The sequence below is a fragment of the Oryzias melastigma genome, linkage group LG3, assembly GCF_002922805.2.
Source record: "Oryzias melastigma strain HK-1 linkage group LG3, ASM292280v2, whole genome shotgun sequence".
NCBI classification, from domain to species: Eukaryota; Metazoa; Chordata; class Actinopteri; order Beloniformes; family Adrianichthyidae; genus Oryzias; species Oryzias melastigma.
Window position 1 is genome coordinate 30,040,232 of NC_050514.1, and position 20,892 is coordinate 30,061,123.

Below are 20,892 nucleotides of genomic sequence, written 5' to 3' on the forward strand. Positions count from 1 at the left end.
GCATTATTCCAAGGGAGCAAAAAATAAAAACAAAAATAATAATCTTTCAATGCAAATAAGAAAAATATTAAAGTTTAAAAGGAACATAATCGGATTCTTCTTCATCCTTGTTTTGGACGATACTTCTTCTTCTGGCTCTGTCAGTAGTAAGTTACTGATACACATACAGCGTCCTCTAGTGGTTGCTAGCGGAAACGACCTCTAAAGGGCAACTGGTTGTTAGTGGGAAAGTAACGAATATATGAGCCCGTTGGATTAAAAAAAATCCCATTTAAGTCGTTCCTGTATAAGTTGTACTCCTGGCTAAACAGTAACTTTGCGATATGATCCAGTCCAATTCCTTTACCTAAATGAAAACAGTAAAGATATTTATTATTCATTTGGCATTTAAAGCATATTTTCACAACATTTTTTTTCGTTTGTTTCTGACTTGCACTTTTTATTTTAATCGACAAAATCTAAATGTCTTTTACATAACTTCAAACATTAAAACCTGAGTTTTTTTTCTCCATTCAGTTCTGTTTTGTTCTTTGTAGTTAAAAAAACTGTCATATGAATTTATTCAGGTATTGATCCCTCGCTGTGGTTCACATAAAAAGGCAATGACAGTAGACATAACAGGAAGAGAAACTGACAAAGTTTGACAGAAATTTAATTTCTGATCAATTTTACACTTTTTTTTTACCAACAAAACCTTTTTGTATCTGTGGTTTTCAATTGATCCTGCTGTTCTCAGTACTTGATTGATTTCTTTTTGTTTTTTTTATCCATACCCGTTATCCTTTACCTCCCTGGTTCTATATAAACAACTTTATGTCAAAATAATGCAACTTTTCTGTCTGTTCAGTTTAACAAAGTGAGCCGAGTAGAATCATGTAAAACCTCACAATTTTCTGTCACAAAGAAAAAACATGAAAATATCTAACACCACCACCGCACGTCAAAGGATGGACTCGACGTTTATGCTCAAACATGAAGTTTTTGGCAAATAAATCATTGCTGCAAACCTGTAGAGCACCTGTAGTGATGATGAAGATGGATTCAGTTTAAGAAAATCGATGCTACACCATTGAACCAAATCATGGTGAAAGTGAATTGTTGAATCCCTACTGGTTTTTCTCCATTGTTACTTGCTTATTAGCCAATATTTTCTGAATTTTTTTGTTGTCGTTTTGTAATATACAAATCCTACATGTTGAACTGAAACAAAGCCGTGACCCAAAAATTGAGGTTTGAACAGATTTTTAGGGAAAGGGATTCATTGCATCCGTCATTTTCTGTCTTTTTTGTTAACATTTTCCCTTTTTTTTCCATCTGTTTCCCTCCAGAGTGTCCTCCAAGTTGTGGAAGGCGAGCTTGCACCGCAGAGGGGAAGTGCTGCCACCCGCAGTGCCTGGGCAGCTGCACGGCTCCCGACAGCGACATGGCGTGCGCGGCCTGCGTGCACTATTTCCACCAGGGCCGCTGTATGGCGGACTGCCCTCCGGGCACCTACCGCTTCGAAGGCTGGCGCTGCATCAGTGCCAAAGTCTGCTCCAAAGTCCACCACCCAGACTTCGACACCTTCGTCATCCACATGGGAGAGTGCATGCCCGAGTGTCCGTCCGGTTACACCCGCTCTGCCACCAACAGGTGAGAAATGCGTTACTCTCCTAAACCTCCTAACCTCATTTTTGATGCTCAAGTGTTGGTGTATTATCCTCCCCAGCATGCACTGCACAGCCTGCGACGGTCTGTGCGATAAAGTCTGCGACGGGAAGGTCATCGACTCCATGGATGCTGCTCAGTCTCTCAAAGGATGCACCGTCATCAAGGGAAACCTGCACATCAACATCCGCAGAGGCCGTGAGTACCGCAGCGGCGTAGAACTCTGAGCTCAAAGTGAACAAAAACCAGATCGTAAATTCTTAAAAAAGAGTTTAAAACTGTTTTAAGCTAGAAAATACACATTGGAGCAAATATTATGTCCCTATAACCTCTGTCACCCATGTCAGTCATGTCCCAGTAGCCAATGGGCTCAATGACCTTATAACGTCCCCATGAAAGGTTAGGATCAACACCGAAAACCAAAAGTCTAGAAACTGTAAATTGAAAGCAAAGAGTGAGAGAAATGATAACAATCTAAGTTAAACATAAAAAACATCAGCTGTTAGAAATAAACATCATTTTTTTGTATTTTAGAAGAATTTTAGGTTTATAGTTTTTTTTTTTTTTCCAAGTTTCAAATTTGTCATTTTTTCCCCATCATTTTCAGTATTACATTCAAGTTTACAGTGTGTACCTTTAAGTTCAAAACTGTTTTCAACTACAATTTCTGTCTTTCTTCTTTTATTTTAAGTTTATAATCTGTTCTTTCAATTTATCCTGGTTTGACTCCGTAAGAGTTGATCTACTTAGTCATTTTTCAACAGAAAATGTTTAGTTTGGTTTAAATTTCTCTCACATTCACACTTGAGGTTCAGCTTCTCCGTTCTGAACTCCCACCTGTTTATCCAAACAAGAAGAAATGTTTATTTTGCTCCCCTTTGGGGAATTCTGTATTTTACTTTTTTTCCCTTTCAAGGTGATACTGGATGTGTTGGTATGTTGTGGATTATTGACATACTGAGCAAAGGAGTCGAGGAGAAATTCATAACTTTTGTCAAAGTTCACTAGAGCGGTATCGAGTATCCAAATACTTTGATATTTGAGTGTTAATATTGTGATGTCTGTGATCACTGATTTGAAATAACTGAATATTGTAGAGTATAGAAAAATATACATTATTGTTTCGTAACTACAGAAAAATGTTTGATTTATAGTTCCTCTTCAAATATATATTTTTCTATTGTAAAATCGTTCTTAGTGATCTTTTAATGAGGAATATGGAGCCAATTTTAAAAATAAAACACAATTTTATTGGAGTGTTAATTAAATGAAGTCACCAAGTGTTTTGGGAATTAAAAATATTTTATTTAAATTTATCCTAAAATAAGTTCTGGAAACAGTTTTTGTTTTAAATATAGTCAATGATTGGAATACAAAGTTATAATGAAGTAATAAATCCCATTTCTGTCTCTCAGATCTGTGTTTTGCTGATTGTGGCATCCCTAGTTTAAATACATATAAATGTAGTTTTCACATGTCAAGTAAAAAAATGTACATATAGCAACCATTCATACATAGTTTATAAATAGAAAGAATTGATCTTGGAAAGTTGTTGATCCTGATTCATGAATGGAATCATAAATATCGATCCACAGCCCTGGAGTTCAGTGAAAAGACAAGTTTGCTCCTTTTTTTTTTATTAAAACTATCTTTGTCTTTTAAACTCACATCCTCTATCACCTCTGAATGTGTCCATTTCATCTCATTTTTCTGACTTTGTTGTAGCTCAGCTGTAACCCGAGTGAGATCATAAAGCAGACTGAACTCTATGAGGGCTGGCAGTCGTCACAAGATCCTCTTTCAAAGAAAATGTTGATTCAGGATGATTTCAGCACAAACTTCTGCTGACTTATAAACCCAGAATCTTCAATGAAAGACGTTTGTGTGTTTTCTGCTTCCTGTGTGTTTCAGACAACATGGTGGCCGAGCTGGAGAGCTTCACGGGTCTGATCCAGAGGGTGACGGGTTACGTACGGATCACCCACTCCCACACCCTGACCTCCCTGGCGTTCCTCCGCAGCCTCCGATACATCGATGGAGAGACTCTACTGGAAGAGTACGACCACAAACCCGTGACGCCAAACACTGACACAACTTTAACAGTTAGAGGCTCAGCTAACCTCAGATGTTTAGTCCTTCATGAATCCATGCTCACGTTTGGATCACGTTCTATCATCTTTTAGTTGTACATTTTAAGGAAACAAAACAACTATTTTACTACACGACTAGCAATAAATAGATTCAGTTTATGGTTGAATCCATTCCACTTTTAAACCTTTATAAATCTCTTTTAAATCCAAGAGAACTGTATAAATCTGAGAAAAATGAAGACTCTCCACAGGAATATTTGCATTTTTGTGTCATTAGTGATTCAGATCACGAAGTTAGTTTAAACCTTGCAGTAAAAATACTCAAGAAATTGCAAGATGTACTTTATAAATTAAAATTTATTAAAAAAAAACTGCTCAAACCAACAGGATTATTCCGTTCAATTGTATTTTTTTAGCCCAATATAACAATACTTAAATCTCCTCTCATTAGTGGTATTTCTGAACACTGGGTTTCTAACAATAAACTGGTATTCTCCAGTTTACCCTCAAACTTAGGGCTCCACAACCTAACCAAATAACACATTAAAAAGTTCACATCGTGAAATTGAACGCTAACACCTGAACTTACTTTCTCGTTCGATTTAAAATTTGTACTCCAGTTCTTTTTCTTCTCATTGTGGTTCATGGGAAAAACAATCCCAGATATTCTGCTTCTGTTGTGGCTTTTTTACTTACTGCATTTTTCTTTTATTTACAGCATATTTTATTTTTATTTGCAAAAAAGTTTCTTTTATGTTTTTTTATTTGTAGCGTTTCTTTTTATTTGTAGTGTTTCTTTTTTTACATTTCATTTTATTGTAAGCATTTCTTTTTTTGCAACATTTCTTTTTATTTTCAGCGTTTCTTTTATCTGCAACATTTTTATATTTTCAATATCGCTTTTATTTGTAGCGTTTCTTTCATTTGCAACATTTTTTATTTTATTTGTTGTGTATCTTCTATTTGTAGCATTTATTTTATTTGCAACATTATTTCTTTTTATTTGTAATGGTTTTATTTGAAGTATTTTTTTTATTTGCAACAGTTTCTTTTATTTTTAGTCTTTCTATTTTTTTTAGTATTTCATTTGTTTGTAGTATTTCTTTTTTTGCAAACATTTCTTTTAATTTTCCAGGTTTCTTTTATTTGCAGCATTTTTTTAGTTTCAGTGTTTCTTTTATTTCCAAACGTTATTTCTTTTTATTTGTAGCCTTTTTTATTTGCAACATTTATCTTTATTTGCAATAGTGTTTCTTTTATTTCTAACATAATTTCTTTTTATTTAAAGTTTTGTTTTTGTTTGCACAGTTACTGTTTTGTGCTGCGATGGCGGGTCTCGGCCACCGTAGGTTTTTAGGTTTAGGGGCTAAATACTTTTTTAACAGTTTCAGTCAGTTGGACGATTATTACCTATAAATAAGAAATCTTTTTAAACTTTCTCCACTTTGTTTTTTGTGTGTAAAATGTGTTTTAACCACACAAAGAGGGGTGCAAACACTTTCTTTAAGCACTGAATGTTCATGTCTTAGAAAAATCGATATTCTCATATTATATAGCACAATCCTAAAAATAATGAAAGATAAATTTGTACATCAGATGTGGATCTCTGAATTTGGATCTTGTTATTGAAGCTGCATGTTTCTCCTCAGTGAGATTGGCTGAACTTTTATTAGACCTTGAATGCAGCACAGACCTTCACCGGTCTCAGTCGAGGCTCTCAGGGTCACACAGTCCTTCACTCCCCGCCTCATCTGTTTGTCTTTGAGCCCAGGGGAGTCTGGCAGTCCCAAGGCCCACATTGCTGTCATTCCTTGATGGCTGGGTGTTACTCAGGGAAAAAAAACAGTAAAAGTAAACAAGGGAAAGGGCAAAATCTGTTTGTTAGATTTTTTAGGTGATTTCTCCCTTATTTCTTTTTTTCAATGGCTGAAAATATCAGCTAGAATTGTAAGAAAGCTGAATTCATTTCAGTAACAGGAATGTTTTCCAGTGTGACGTTGAAGTCATCACGTTCTTGAGTGGATTTCTTCTCTCCTTGTTTCTCCAGCATGTACGCCTTCTCCGCGTTCGACAACCAGCAGCTCCAGTACCTCTGGGACTGGAAGCAGCACAACCTCACCATAAAAACCGGAAAGCTCTTCTTCCGAGCCAACCCGAAGCTCTGCATGTCCGAGATCCGCAAGATGTGGACCAAGACGGGCATCCGGGAGCATTTTCAGGAGACAGACTTCCGAAACAACGGCGACAGAGCCAGCTGTAAGGGTCCAAATGAGCTCCGGTCGAAAGACCACAAACATTTTAATGACCGCGTCCCCCGTTCATGAGCCGGAGTCAGTTTGGAGCAATTTGCAAACACTTTCTCTCGAGTTTATTGCTCTTTTCCGCCATATGTTGGTATTTATCTAACCAGGCTTTGTCGCTCACATGCTGAAGCAGTTAGGTAACCTCTCTGACTCCCTGCTGCCTCCACAGGTGAGAGCACAATCCTGCGCTTCAAGTCCAACAGCACCCAAAGCACCAGGATCATCCTGACGTGGGAGCGCTACCGACCCCCCGACTACCGAGACCTCATCAGCTTCATCGTGTACTACAAGGAGGCGTAAGTTCCTGTGGCACCTTCTTAAAATACGGTGACAGCAGGTATCAGATGGAGCAAAACGTCTGGAAGAAGTTCTTTACTCTTTGTAGTTGTCTTCAACACGCTTTCTTCAGCACATTTCCATCATGTGTGAAACACATGTCTGCATCTGAAAACCCTGAAGTTTATCATCAAAGGAAAACGCCGAGCTTCAGCTCAAACCACAAACCCATCAGCACTAATTCACTTCTCCGTCATTGGGAAAATGAAAGCTGCACATCTTTAAAGTTTGTACGCGCCGTGTTTTTGTTTTTCTGACTGCAGCATCCTAATTGGGTGACATTTTTTCCCCCCAAAGTTGGAAGAGCTGCTGCAGGAGCAGAGCCAGAAATAAACCAAAACATCAGTTTTTCTGTTTAGTAGAACTGTCACCACTCTGCACTGTAGGAGAAAAGGATAAGGCCATAAAACGGCGCTGTGGGAAATTCGAGCTATTCTAAAGATTCACGGATATGATTTTTTTAGGGTTGATAGTGATTATTAGTCAAGAGAGCTGATATAACCAATATTTGGAGCTGAACATATTGGCATCAACATTTAGAATAATACATAACAACAACAATTGACTTTGGTTATTTAAAAAACAATTGAAAAAAATAAGCAAATAAATATCTCCTAGAAGTGGAAGGAGTAAAATACTCCGATAAATAAGTTTGTTTTACATTAAATTGACAGTTCCATTCAATTTTTCATACTAAATACAGTAAAACTCGACTGGGTGTATTCAGACTGGATACTTTTGGTTTGCTTAAAGTTTGTTTCCCCCAATAATCCAGAACAAAGTTTCAGTCTAAAGTGGATCCTGGTCCAAGACCAGAATCTGCTCTCTGACCCATCTTTCTAGGTGGTCTCAGTTCGTTTCCAATTGGACTGAGCTCCAGTTTGTTCTGAGTTTCCTCGGTCTGAATAGGCTCCGCCCTCAGAGGGGAACAACTGAACCAAAACAGCCACCGTAGCCGAGCTTTACAGGATGTAAACAGAATAGCAGAACAACCATAGCTGTGTTTACATGGACAAAAGTAATCGGAATTAACGCCTGATCAGAATTAAAATGTGTCATGTAAACACACCATTCAGAACACTCTGGCCCAATTCGACTCATTCGGATTAAATTCGCTTCCATCGACACAGATGGGTTATACCGATTGGTGGTCTGATCAGCTTCCTGGAATATGAATGTAGTTGTGACATGTCTGCTCTGCTCTTCTCTTCTAGACCCTTTCAGAACATCACAGAGTTCGAGGGTCAGGACGGCTGTGGCTCCAACAGCTGGAACATGGTGGACGTGGAGCTGCGGCCGGAGAAGGAGTCGGACCCGGGAGTCCTGCTGTCCGGCCTGAAGCCCTGGACGCAGTACGCCGTCTTTGTCAAAGCCGTCACCCTCATGGTGGAGGACAAGTTCATGCCCGGAGCCAAGAGCAAAGTGGTGTACATCCGCACCAGCCCGTCGCGTGAGTGCTGCCGGAAACGGCGCTTTGACCGTACGAAGAATAAAGTTGTTTTTTATGGCTTCACTTTTTATTGAAGTGGTCACAATCAGGTTAAAAATTCTTCTTTAATCAAAAAGCTCATTGTTCCTCCGCTCCAGAGGAAGACAACATGTTTACGTCCATCATAGGTGGTCTGTGAATGTTCCCGTCCACACCTGCACGCTGCTGTGTTTGTGCTGCGGTTATCTCGCTGTAATTAGTGAAAAAGCTGCCCTTTATGCCAAAAGGCAAAACAGCCAGTAATTAGTGTAAACAGTCTTTCTGACGCACTTCTGGACTGGCTGGCCGCTCCGGTGACCCCGGCCTTTAATGAAGTGTGTTCTTAACAGCCGTTTGGCTTCAACCTGGAAGCCGTCTCTGCTGCACTTCAGACCTGAGACCCATGTGTGATGGCTCCTCCACGACAGCATGATATCATTGCTGGGTTTCTCTCAAACACGCCATAAAGAGATAATGAGGAACACGCTTGGAAATAAACACAGCTGCAGCGGAGAGGCACAGAGGAGCCTTATTTACCAAAGCCATCCGATAAAATAAATCCAGCTGCGCCGTGAAGACGCGGGGCCTCCGCGTCCTAACGCTCCGCCGTCTCTTTCAGCGCCCACCATGCCTCGGGATGTTCGGGCGTACTCCAACTCCTCCACCCAGCTGGTGGTCCGCTGGTTGCCCCCCGTCTCACCCAACGGGAACCGGACCTATTACCTCGTAAGATGGCAGCAACAGGCGGAGGACCGGGAGCTGTTCCAGCACAACTACTGCTCCAAAGGTATCTGCTGTCACAGCAACACCAAATATAACCATGTTAGCTGGAATTCAGTCATATTCCCGATATTTGATTCTGAATATTCTAACGTAATATTCAACCTCCTGACCACCAGCAATGTACTGAATTACCTCCTTCTGGTATCTGTAGAGGACATTTGTATGGAGAGAAATAGTCTTATTCGAGTCTTGATTTGTAACTCATGGGTAACTTTGTGTACTTGCAATTGTGTTTTTGTGTGTTCAAAATACAAAAAAATAGAAAAAAAAATTTACACATGCACAACTTCAAATTTAAGCAGCCGTTACACACACAAAACCACATTTACACACAAATCTGATGTGAGTCTCTCTTCACGTCTCCAAGATTTGAGTGTAAGTGATGCGTTTAAATGCTGCTAGAATGCTGGGTTATCAGAATTTTCTTATTAGCTGCTTTGAACTTAGATTGTGAATTCTTCTTTTCGTAAAAATTGACATTTTTCCACTTTCTTAAACAGATATGTCCCAATAATCGATATTAAAAACTATGAATATGCGGGTTTTTTTGAAACTCTCAATACGAGCGCTGCTTCCCAGTCATGACGATGGCAGGCAGCGCGAGGTCCTCGACGAGTAGAGAGTGCAGTGGGTCAATCAGCCCTTCGTCCCGCTCCGCTCTCTGGATGTGGAAAAGGACCTGGTGCTGTCTGCAGCCGCCATGGCTGGGGGCCAGGAAAAGCTCAGTGCTTTCGCCCTTCTAATACGTTGACAGTTTATGAATAAAGTTTTGCTCGCTCTGATTTTTAACCAGACTCTCCCTAACAATCAGGATGTGAACAGAGGGAGCTTCATGTCTCCTCATAAAAAGATCTCTGTCTTACAAAGAGTTGTTCAGAACCCCGTTATGAAAGTAGATCATCAGTTATAGCGTTACCGGGGCTCCGCTCTGGAGCAAGTCCCGGGATTGGTCCTTGCAGGTGAGCGCCAGGTCCAGTCTAATGAGATGACGTGGGCCTACCACCTACAGGAGAGCTCAAAAAGGGGCTGTGGTTTGTTCCCTCTGCAACCTGAACCTTGGTCATAGAACTTTAAAAGATTAAAATGAGTTCAAATAAAAAAATCTGTACATTTTCTTGATTATTTTGTTTTTCTTTTAGCTTTTATTTAATTGATTGATTGATTTGGTTTATTTCAATCATAAATTATGAACAGTACAAGACAAAAAAAAATACACAGATTTATCAAACTCATTACAGAAATAATGACATGCATTGAATAAAATAAAAATAAAAACTAAGATGCTCTTAAGTCCCAGTTGATTAATTGAATTTAGTGATTATTAAGTAGAGTTTGATTGCTTGCTTGAAAAGGAGAGGGAAGGAGAAAACTTATATAATCTCACCCCTTCTAAGGAAGAACAAAAAACATTTGACCAGAATTTTTTAACATTGGTCTATTTCTTTTGCTGCAAACATCTTGACAGTTTCAAGATTAGAATTTTCTTTGGAATACTTACAAAAGTTTGAAATCTTACCACCAGAAAATTCTAATTTACATGATTTTCTCTGATTTATTAAAAAAAAATGTACGCCCTGACATAAGTTTCTAACGTTTCAACCTTCCACATCTGTTTTCGGCAAACATATCCGCTCAGACATTTACTAACTTACTGAAACAGAAGTCAAATGTTGCTTCTTTTTGCCGATTGTTCTCCACCAGGAAGAAAACCAGCCGTTGCCTCGGATACATGAGCCTCCCAGCCTCTCCCATCACCTGACTGGGATTTTCTCGTCCATCTGAACGGACTCACTTCACCTCTTCTCCTCTTTCTCCTCCAGAGCTGAAGATCCCTGTAAGGATTGCTGCCAAAGGGGTTGGAGACCAAGAGGAGGAGACGAAACCCACAAAGTCCGATACCGAGGGGGCAAATAAAGGCCCGTGCTGCCTCTGCCCCAAATCCCCTGAAGTCCTGGAGGCGGAAGCGGCCGACGCGTCCTACAGAAAAGTCTTTGAGAACTTCCTGCACAATTCTATTTTTACGCCAAGGTACGAAAGTTTCCTCTGTTGAGGTCACAGGTGACAAAATCGTTTCTCTTCATTTTTTCTTTCTCCGTCGTTCTCACACCTGTAGACCGGCAGATCGGCGCCGTAGAGACGTTTTTGGTATTGCTAACTCCACTTATGTGGGGCGCCACAAGTCCTTTAGCAACGCCAGTGCCGACCCCCCCCCCCACGCAGCCGGAAACGGCAGCGGCGGCGCCGAGCCGGAGCCAGCCGAACGAGAGTACGAGTTCCTGGAGCAGTCCGTGACGGAGCGCGAGCTGCAGATCTCCGGCCTCCAGCCCTTCACCGTTTACCGCATCGACGTTCACGCCTGCAACCGACAAGTCAAGGAGTGCAGCGCGGCCGAGTTCGTGTTCTCCAGAACCAAACCAGCCGGTCAGACCCGACAGGATCCCGTTCGCATGCCGGTCTGTCGGAAAACGGCTGACGCTTTTTTTAATATTTGGTTCTACAGAGAAGGCCGATGACATACCGGGCCCGGTGACCTGGGAGGGCCACAAAGACTGGGTGTTTCTGCGCTGGCCCGAGCCGACCCATCCCAACGGGCTCATCCTCCTCTACGAGATCAAGTATAAACTGGCTGCAGAGGTAAGGAGGATGCAGGGAACCAGATCACGCCGATGAACTCTCTGCTGCTTCAGGGACTGATTATTATTAGATCATGGAGCAAAATGGGACGCCGTCCCGAACTGTAAAACTTCAAATTAAAAGCAGCAGACTCTAACTGCACTCGCATCTTCTTCCCTCAGAGCGAGAAACACGAGTGCGTATCCAGACAGCTCTACCAGACTCAGCAGGGGATCCGGCTAACCAACCTCAGTCCAGGAAACTATTCAGTCAGAGTGAGAGCCACGTCATTGGCCGGCAACGGCTCCTGGACGCCGTCACTGGACTTCTACGTGGCTGAAAGTGAGACACGCACCCGGTCACGCCTCGTCTGCAGAAAAACCTCACGATCCCGTCTGCAAACTAACCGCTTGTCTCAACAGGATACGAAACGGCGCTGTACGCCATGATCTTCGTTCCCATCCTCATCGTCGTCTTGATCAGCTGCATGGTCGTCATGCTGGTCGCCCTCAACAGGAAAAGGTGCGTGTGCAGAGAGGTTTCTACTTCCAGCGCATTAATGATGTTTGTAAATTAACCCTTCACCACCAGAGTTGTTATAGGTGACACTAAATAACACACTAGTGTTAAATAACGAAGCAAAGGCAGAGATTCAGCTGATTTTTGCGTAAACATTTCACTACTGTAGTGTTGCACATCAGCACAAACCTGCTTCTCATTCGATCTTTTTTATTTTGTGCTATTTTGCAACTTTTTCTTTTTTTTTAACAGCACATTGTGTACTGCATCCTGATTTCCTACTATCAGTCTCTTTTACAGAATGTGTTCATTTAGCCAAATTTGCATAAATCTTTCATTTCGACCAGATTTGATATTTGTTTTGAGAATATTAAACTTATTTTTCTGTGAAGGTGTGATTTTTAAGACTTTAAACAAAAGAGAAAAGTGTTAAAATCTTAGTGTCTGAGAAATGTATATAAAGTGTAGTGAGTAGTAAACATCCGTAATCCTACTTCATGGATTTTAGGTTATTTTTAGAACATAACTCATGTGATAAATTAAAGTTTAAATTAAAATTAATCAGTTTTTCTGCCATTTTTTCAATATGAAAAACTTCTCTAATCCCAAAATGACTACTATAACTCTTTAATATCTTTAAAAGGAACAGCGACCGGCTTGGAAACGGAGTCCTGTACGCCTCGGTGAACCCGGAATACTTCAGCGCCGCGGAAAGTGAGTGACCTCCGTTTGTGACACGCCCTTCTCAGTTAACGTACATCAACTCAAATGTTTTTCTCTGTAGTGTACGTACCAGACGAGTGGGAGGTGGCCCGCGAGAAGATCTCCCTGTGCCGGGAGCTGGGTCAGGGGTCGTTCGGCATGGTGTACGAGGGCGTGGCCAAAGGCGTGGTCAAAGACGAGCCGGAGACCCGGGTCGCCGTCAAGACGGTCAACGAGTCGGCCAGCATGAGGGAGAGGATCGAGTTCCTGAACGAGGCTTCTGTCATGAAGGAGTTCAACTGTCACCACGTGGTAGGTTCCAGCCCGCTACACCACCTCCTGTCCAGCGTCTTCCTGTAGTCACGCTGCGTCTGCCGCAGGTTCGACTCCTGGGTGTGGTCTCTCAGGGCCAGCCCACCCTGGTCATCATGGAGCTGATGACGAGAGGAGACCTGAAGAGTTACCTGCGATCACTGCGGCCTAAAGAGGTTCGTCACGGTCGGCGAAATAAATCCTTTCTGAGTCTTGAGGGAGAAACTAAACCGCATGATGATGGTTTGATCTGTCAGCGTCAAGATCTCACACCTTATTTTTACCAAAACTTAAAGACCAAATTGTTCTCATAAGATGAGATGACTTCAGCAGTAAGAGCTCCTCGTTCCTCGTCTGTTTCCACAGCAACAGTGGTCCAGCCTGTCTCTTCCTCCTCTGAAGAAGATGCTTCAGATGGCGGGGCAGATCGCCGACGGCATGGCGTACCTCAACTCCAACAAGTTCGTCCACCGAGACTTGGCAGCCAGGAACTGCATGGTGGCCGAGGACTTCACAGTTAAGATCGGAGGTGAGAAATGAACCGCTAAAGGCTCCGTTCTCGCCGGACCGGATTTGCACGGCAGAGGCGCCGAGTTCTGTTAAGTCAAGGTACAGGTGCGATTTGGGCATCTGGCAGCGATTTGGATGTGTCAAGCTTCTGACGTTTTCAGTGACTCGATCAGCGGCTTTAAAAAAAAAAAAAAATTAAATATGGCTCCTCAATGTGAGGATTTTCGCCCTGAACTTCCATCCATTTTCTTAATCTACTGCTGTTTTTTGACACGTATTTTATCCCAAAATTTGTAAAAAAAAAAATAAAAATAAAAAAAAAATAAAAAAAAAGATTATCCACATTTCTACAGATGCAGCCTGTCAGATTCTGTGCCCCCCAATAACTTGCAGTAGAAACGGTTGTCTGAAGTTCTATACTTCACTAGCAAAGTCACTTTTATGAATCATGTTTCTTGTCCTAAACTAGCCAAACAAAAGCTTAATTTCTTTTTTTTAATTTTACACACCAAGCTATTTTTGTCTTTTGTAGAATATGTGGGAAAAAATGTAAATTTGACAATAAACTCCTAAAAGAATAAACTGTATTGTAAACATCCACCTTGTTTTTACGGGTTTTGGGACAAAATTTGAGAGGAAACAAATTAGGGATACCAGAAGTCATGCTGGGACAGGTGAAACTAATTCTGGCGGGGATACATATCGTAACACAACACCGGCCAAATGCTGGCCCGGCTTCTGGATAGACGGAGAGCCACCGTGGGTGCTGTTGTAGCGCAGTCGCTCCACCTCAATGGTCTTAAGATGATTTTCTTATTTCATCGAGACAATGATAAAAAGATCCTCCAGTTTTATTTTTTTTTATCCTCTCTCGGGTTAATGCAGGACAGAAATTCTTCAAACTGGGCAGATGGAAGTAATGTTTAAAACGGTCGTCATCCATGGTCGGCTCCTGCAGTGCATGGTTACATTCACCGCACTCCGAGTGTCTCTGAATGATCTGATGAACCCAGACTCTCCAAAACAAATAAACCCAAGCTACTCGCTCAACATCATCCATGTTTTCCAGGATGTGGCAATGAATGAAATCCAGAAAAACACCAAATCTCTGTCTTCTAATTATTATTCATGAGATAAATCCATTTTATTTTTGTCCCGTTTACTTACACACCTTTTGTAATCGATTGTGCAGACTTTGGCATGACCAGAGACATCTACGAGACGGATTACTACCGTAAAGGCGGCAAAGGTTTGCTCCCCGTCCGCTGGATGTCGCCCGAGTCCCTGAAGGACGGCGTCTTCACCACCAACTCGGATGTCTGGTGAGCGGCCGGGCGCCCTCTCCTTTTTTCTGTGTCTTTTCCAATAATGTCCCCGAGAATCTCAACACGAATGACGCTATTGTCTGCCCTCCCCCCGCCCTGCAGGTCGTTTGGAGTTGTGCTGTGGGAGATCGCCACCCTGGCAGAGCAGCCGTACCAAGGGCTGTCCAACGAACAAGTGCTCCGCTTCGTCATGGAGGGGGGGCTGCTGGAGAAGCCGCAGAACTGCCCCGACATGCTGTAAGGAAAATACACGCACAAACTCACCCTGACCCCCCGAGTCTGAGGATGTAAAACCTTTAGAGAGAAGACAAACTCACGTCTTTGAGATCTGTCTGAAAGTTCTAAAAAATTCCACTTTTCAAGAGATCTTGTGGATGAAATTGCTGCTTTAAATTCACCAGATAAAAACTAAACGGTACCCATACTTAGGCATGAGGAACCTCTGGAAGTGTCTTCGAGGTGTTTGGGGAAACACCAGATGAATAGTTTATTTTTTCTGTCATTTACTTTTTTTTCAGTGAAGCAAAGCAACATTTCTCAAATAGCCACAGGTCATTGAGTTCCACTGTGAACCAATCCTTAAGTTTAAAATAATCCTTTAAAGAAAACTTTTTTTTTCTTCTGCTCTGGTAATTACATTTACAGCCACAAGGTGGCGCCAAACTGTTCGCCAATCACTGAAAAGGAAGCGGTTTTGCAATATAATATTTAATCCAGGATCCAGTTAATGAAGCATCATCTTTAAAAAAAAAAGATGAAGAATATTTTATATAATTGGCATGAATCCAAGAAGTGTAAAAATGGCTGAAATACTTTATAATAAACTCAAATTATCCGTTCTGCTGTTGTATGAAGACGAAACACGTTAAGTAACTGCTTTGTTCTCATCCTGCTGACGACATGTCACTTCAGTGAATTTATCCATTACTGTCCGTATATTAGAGCCTTGATTACCCATTAAAACACTTTGACTTAATTTTTACTAACAGATATTTAACAAATAAAGAAAATAGCTGATTTGTCCTTAGTTTATTGTCAGTAACAAAACATTTTTGTCTTTTTTTTTCTTATCAACTGGATCCAAACTAATTTATTTAGCACCAAAAAGGACAAAAAAAAGCAAAAATTCAATTTGTTTTGACTTTTGAGTCCCAGTTTAGTCCAGCTCATTTAAAACAGTTATAATTCTGATCAATTCTGTAAAAATCTATATTTAACAAATGTATAACAACTCTGTTTGCATTAAATTAATTCAGGGGTGTCAAACTCATTTGCACAAGATTCCAAAATCCAAAACACACCTTAGGTCGTGGGCCAAAACATTTATTGAACACTCTAAAACTAAATTTTTAAAACTTTAAAACCGTAAATTTTTAACATAATTATGAATAATAAAAAGGCGGGAATATTATTCCAGAATAAACTTAAACCTTTTCAATATTTTACTCTCTATAAAAACATATTTAAAATTGTGCAAGTTGGAAATAAGTGCAAGATAACATTGGGCTATTAATAACAATAAAATAAAATGATCTGGAGGGCCGGATCGGGCCCCCAGGCCTTGACTTTGACACGCGAATTAAATCTTTGAAGACTTGATTGTCTTTAGTTTTCAGAGCTAATAAAGCTCTGTTGTTTTGAATGAAATGTAAACAAATGCTGCTTTAAATGGACTTGGGTTTGATGTTCTTCCCTGAAACATTCCAAGTTCTTCTAGGAGGAACGTTCTGGATCTTCTGGAGGAGGTGTTGTTTTCCTCACAGACCTTCACGTTTGTTTGTTTGTTTTCAGGTTTGAGCTGATGCGAATGTGCTGGCAGTACAATCCTAAGATGCGTCCGTCCTTCGTGGAAATCATCGGCAGCGTGAAGGATGAGCTCGACCCGTCTTTCAAAGAGGTCAGTTTCTATTACAGCGCCGACAACAAGCCCGCCGAGGCCTCGCAGCTCCACCCGGACAAGCTGGAGCCCTCAGAGGACGCCCCCCTGGACCCCCAGACCCCCCAGCAGACCCCTCCGTCGCCCGGCTCAGAGGGCCTGCCGGCCTCCTCGCTGGCCCCCAGCCCCCTCTCATCCCCGTGCACGTCGAGCACCGTCATGGACAAGCAGCCCTCCAGCCAGCAGGCGGCCAATGGGCTCTCGGGGGCGGGCCTTCCGGCGGCGTCCGCCGGCTCAAGCGTCACACTTCGGCCTTCTCTGGACGAACTGCCTCCCTACGCTCACATGAACGGAGGGCGCAAAAACGAGCGTGCCATGCCACTCCCACAGTCCTCAGCCTGCTGATGTGCCCCCCATCAGACTGCATCCTCCCCCGCCACAACCGGAAGAGTCCACGTCTCCATGGCAACGATTATGGTGTCACAGCAAGAGCTTCTTCATCAGATTTCACATGGATCTGCTGTAGCTCCAAACATCTCTTTAGTTTCACTTCCTCCCAACAGCGGGGGGCGCTAGACGCTGCTTCTGCTGCTGCTGGGCGGGAAAACCAAAAATCTGAAGGAACTGCTAAAGGATCATTATCCCTGGGGGAGCGCTTTCTCTTTCTTCATGGCTAAACTTATTTTATAAGAAAAAAAATGTTGTTTGTTACGTTTTTTACTTGTTTCCAAATAACTAAACAGAAAACGTGGGCCTTTACAAACCATCCGGTTCACTTTTGGAACGGGCATTACAGAGAAAGCATATCTATAGAAGGTGAAGCACTTCCGTCATGCGGCGCCACTTCCTGTCCAACAACCAGAGGGAGGGAACGGTCAGCTCTGCCAAATTAATTGCCAAAATTTCTACTGTTTTCAGATTCTCTTTTACTCTCCAGCGTTGTAAGAATAGACGCAAAAAACCCACAAAGCACTTTCATCTGCCAATTTCCACCAGGCTGCAATCGGAGGGGGGGGCGTTTTTGTTTCTGCACGCCCCCCCCCCGCGTTACAACCTAGAACCTGCAGCTTTTTCCGTCTGATCGCAACATTTTGAGCCACACCTCCTCACAGACTGCAGCTCGGTCGCAGGTAAACCGCCGAGCGCTGCTGATTCAGAATTTTATGAAAACGAGAACTCCAGAAGAAGAACGGCGAGGAGGACCCCCACCGCCGCCGCCGCGGTTCTCTTCAGAGACACTCATGCACACAAGAACAGGTATTTTTTTAAAACATGTCCATACTCCTCAAAAGTCACGGCTTCTACATGTGGGCGGAGCATTTATGTACATAAAAGTTGTTTGTCACTTTTCTAAGTTTTATACAGTTGAAGATTTTCATCATCTTACAGAAAGAAGCTGCTATTCTGTATTTCTCTTGTGGTTGTACTATAGTCTATATCTATATATAAAAGAGAAAAGACGACTCCTTCAGGTTGGATTCAGAACATTTCCACTGCGGTTCGTTTTCTAATGCTCGTTGTTGTGTGAAGTGGATCTGAGCTGGTTTTGTTTCTGCGGGGGAAAAGGTACGACAATTTTGCCTTATTATTTGGAGCGCCAGTAACTTCCCAGCACCTGGTTGACGTTCTCCTTTTGTGTTTGTTCTTTGTTTGGGGAGGGGGCTTTGACATTTAATATTTTTTTTGAAGGTTTGGACAAGACCTCATCGGTCTGTTTAGATCTCTAGTCCCAGCCAAATCTCAGGTCACAGAGAAATTCAAGTCTTTTTGCTCTTTTTTGGGGGGTGTTTAGCTCATCCTGACTCCATTTTTTTTCTTATTAAATTGAGCAATCACTGATCAAATGTGTTGTTTGCTACCACAGTCTCTCCAGCTTTATTTTGCCTTTATGGAACCCAAAAACTGACAAAAAGTAGAAATTAATCTCAATACATCTTTTTAAATTAGTTAAAATTAGTTCAAGTAATCCTGCAGGATCCTCTTTGTCATTTGTTCTTGTTTTCATTTCCTGCTAGCTAACTTAAGCTAACTTTAGCCATAAAAATAACACCAGCCAATCTCATTCAAACTCGTACTGCATACTGCCATGACTGGAGTTAGAATATTGGATCACATCCCAACATACCAACAAAGCTTTCTTTGTAACAGAGTTTAAGCTAGCAGAAAAATGCTAACCGCTACTGCTAGCTAGATTGAAGCTAATACTACCAAGAAAACTTAGGAGTAATATGTATTTTCTCAACAAATCCACTAAATTATTTGCTGTTAAATTCACCTAAAATGGTTAGAAGACTCAATTTCTTTTCGGAAGCATTTATTTTTTGGACTTTTAGCTAGCCACATAGCATGCTAACTGGCTAAAATGATACATTTTTTATTTTTAAAGGCTGATTAAATTTAAATATGTGTTGTAAACTTTTACATTATTCATCAATACTCCTGATTGTTAAAAAAAACTTATTCTAATAAGAAACTGGAAATTGAAAATACCTGGTTATTCTAAAAAGCTACAAAGTTCATCAAGTTATAAGTTTTTGTCGAATATGAGCACAGTTCATTACATGAAACAGGAACAATGTAAGTTAAATCTCAAAATGAGGAAAACTGGATATAAAATAATGAAAAGTGAATTAGGCGTTACATCCTTAAATTTAATATTTAGATCCCTGACGTATGTCCTTTTTACTACTTTTTGTCAGTTTAAGTGTTCTAAAGTTTCCAATGTTAGTTTCCTATAGATCTTTTCATTTGTCTGTATATTAAAGTAATAGTTATTTTGAAGAATTAAGATTTCCTGAAAGAAAAAGAAATCACTGGAGGGACAAACTTCCGAGGAAGATCAAAGAACTATGTGTAAGTTTTGATAGAAGTCTAGTGTAGAAGTGGATCAAATTTAAGTTTAAACTGGTCAGAGAAGACCACATCAGTAAGATTTATTTGCATCAAAAGGTACATTAAGATTCCCAGGCTTGGTGTTTGTTCACTATTTATTTTATTTTCTTGAGAAGTGTGAATCACTGTACAAATCTCCCTATTTCCTGTAATATTTTATGTTTTTTTTGGTTAATTTGAGAGAAAGTATAAGTTGTTATTCCTTCAACCATCCATCTACCTCACTGGTTTTTTTATTTTTCAAACTTTTTACAAGTTTAAAGAACATCTCATCTGTTGTGCGGCTGTTTGGACAATCTGATTGGGTGTTGTTTTACACGGTCAAATTCAAACCACAAACCATTCTGGGATGGGGTGGGGAAACATGATTTCAAGAGGGCGATCGACTCTTTAATTATATAACTTTCCTGTTGAATTTATCTTCAAATCTTGTGATTTTTTTCTGTAACATGAGGACATGTATACCATGATTAAAAGCTGTATCTGTTGGGTTTTTCTTTGGATGTCCGTACTCTCAAGGACCAAAATCTGCATCTTTGGAGCTTTAATTCGATAATCAAGAAAGCTTCTCCCGTCACTGCCTTCTGTTACCTTCCAGAGGCTCCAGTCACATGATGATGCTCATTTACAAACTTTAAGAGTCTCACTATGAATTATGTTCATCAAATCGAACAACTTCCTTTCTTTTCCCTGAACTGTTTTTTTTTTCACCACCAGAACAAAACATTTCTGACTGTTTGCTGTTAGAGGTTTGTTCACTCCGGTTACAGTCCCTGTTTTCCTGTTATGAGCCTTCATGTCTTAACAGAGCAGTTAGTTGTTGGATGAGGAGTCTCACTCGTCAGAGTTCAACCACAGCAGACCATTCCTGGGGTTTGGGTGGGCATTTCAGTGTTTGTGGTCTGATTTTTGCCTCATTTACCACTGAAACACCTGTTAGAGCCGTCAATGAGAACATGAACGCTTTTGTTTTTCACTTTTTCTATCTTCTTTTGTTCGTTATATTGACGGTCAATATATTTTGAAATGTATAAATTATTCATAGCCTTCCAAGTCTTACATTTCTGTTGAAATGATGTGTTAGGCTGAGGTTTCATTTTGATTTTTTTTCTTTTGTACATGCTGTTGTAAGATTTTTCCTGTTATGAATATATACTGAGAAACCAGGAAAAATGACTGGCTGAAAGAAAAGAGAATGTCTATTTCTCTTTGTTTCTTTTTTCTACACAGATTTAAGATGAATAAAAATGTATGCAAACTGTTGCACTGTCTTTTTTGTTTCTTCTCCAAGTGAATTAAAACAATGAACTTAAATCATATTATTTAGCATTTTCAAAAATGTTGTTTTTTAAGCATTTTGCTCAATTATTTTGTGGAAAATGTAAAATATTAAGAATTGTTATGCTGCCACACAAATAAAACATGTTTGGGAGTTTTATTTCAGATCCCCAAAATACAATAAATAACTTTAATCACTTGTGATATATTTTATTTAAATTAGTTAAAATGAACAGTC

At 40.7% G+C, this 20,892-nt stretch overlaps 1 protein-coding gene across 1 annotated transcript in view; it reads left to right on the forward strand.

Annotated features, from left to right (window-relative positions):
• igf1rb (insulin-like growth factor 1b receptor) overlaps nucleotides 1–20,639 on the forward strand; it is a 53,270-nt gene extending 32,631 nt beyond the window's left edge. The window contains 19 exon segments of the mRNA XM_024295297.2: nucleotides 1,329–1,632; nucleotides 1,709–1,845; nucleotides 3,559–3,703; nucleotides 5,785–5,993; nucleotides 6,210–6,336; nucleotides 7,591–7,826; nucleotides 8,464–8,631; nucleotides 10,448–10,655; nucleotides 10,741–11,056; nucleotides 11,058–11,261; nucleotides 11,423–11,582; nucleotides 11,663–11,762; nucleotides 12,403–12,473; nucleotides 12,544–12,773; nucleotides 12,842–12,949; nucleotides 13,140–13,302; nucleotides 14,476–14,605; nucleotides 14,711–14,845; nucleotides 16,400–20,639. Coding sequence (XP_024151065.1) covers nucleotides 1,329–1,632; nucleotides 1,709–1,845; nucleotides 3,559–3,703; nucleotides 5,785–5,993; nucleotides 6,210–6,336; nucleotides 7,591–7,826; nucleotides 8,464–8,631; nucleotides 10,448–10,655; nucleotides 10,741–11,056; nucleotides 11,058–11,261; nucleotides 11,423–11,582; nucleotides 11,663–11,762; nucleotides 12,403–12,473; nucleotides 12,544–12,773; nucleotides 12,842–12,949; nucleotides 13,140–13,302; nucleotides 14,476–14,605; nucleotides 14,711–14,845; nucleotides 16,400–16,889 — 3,641 coding nt within the window. The 3' untranslated portion in view covers nucleotides 16,890–20,639.
• The last annotated feature ends 253 nt before the right edge of the window (nucleotides 20,640–20,892 follow it).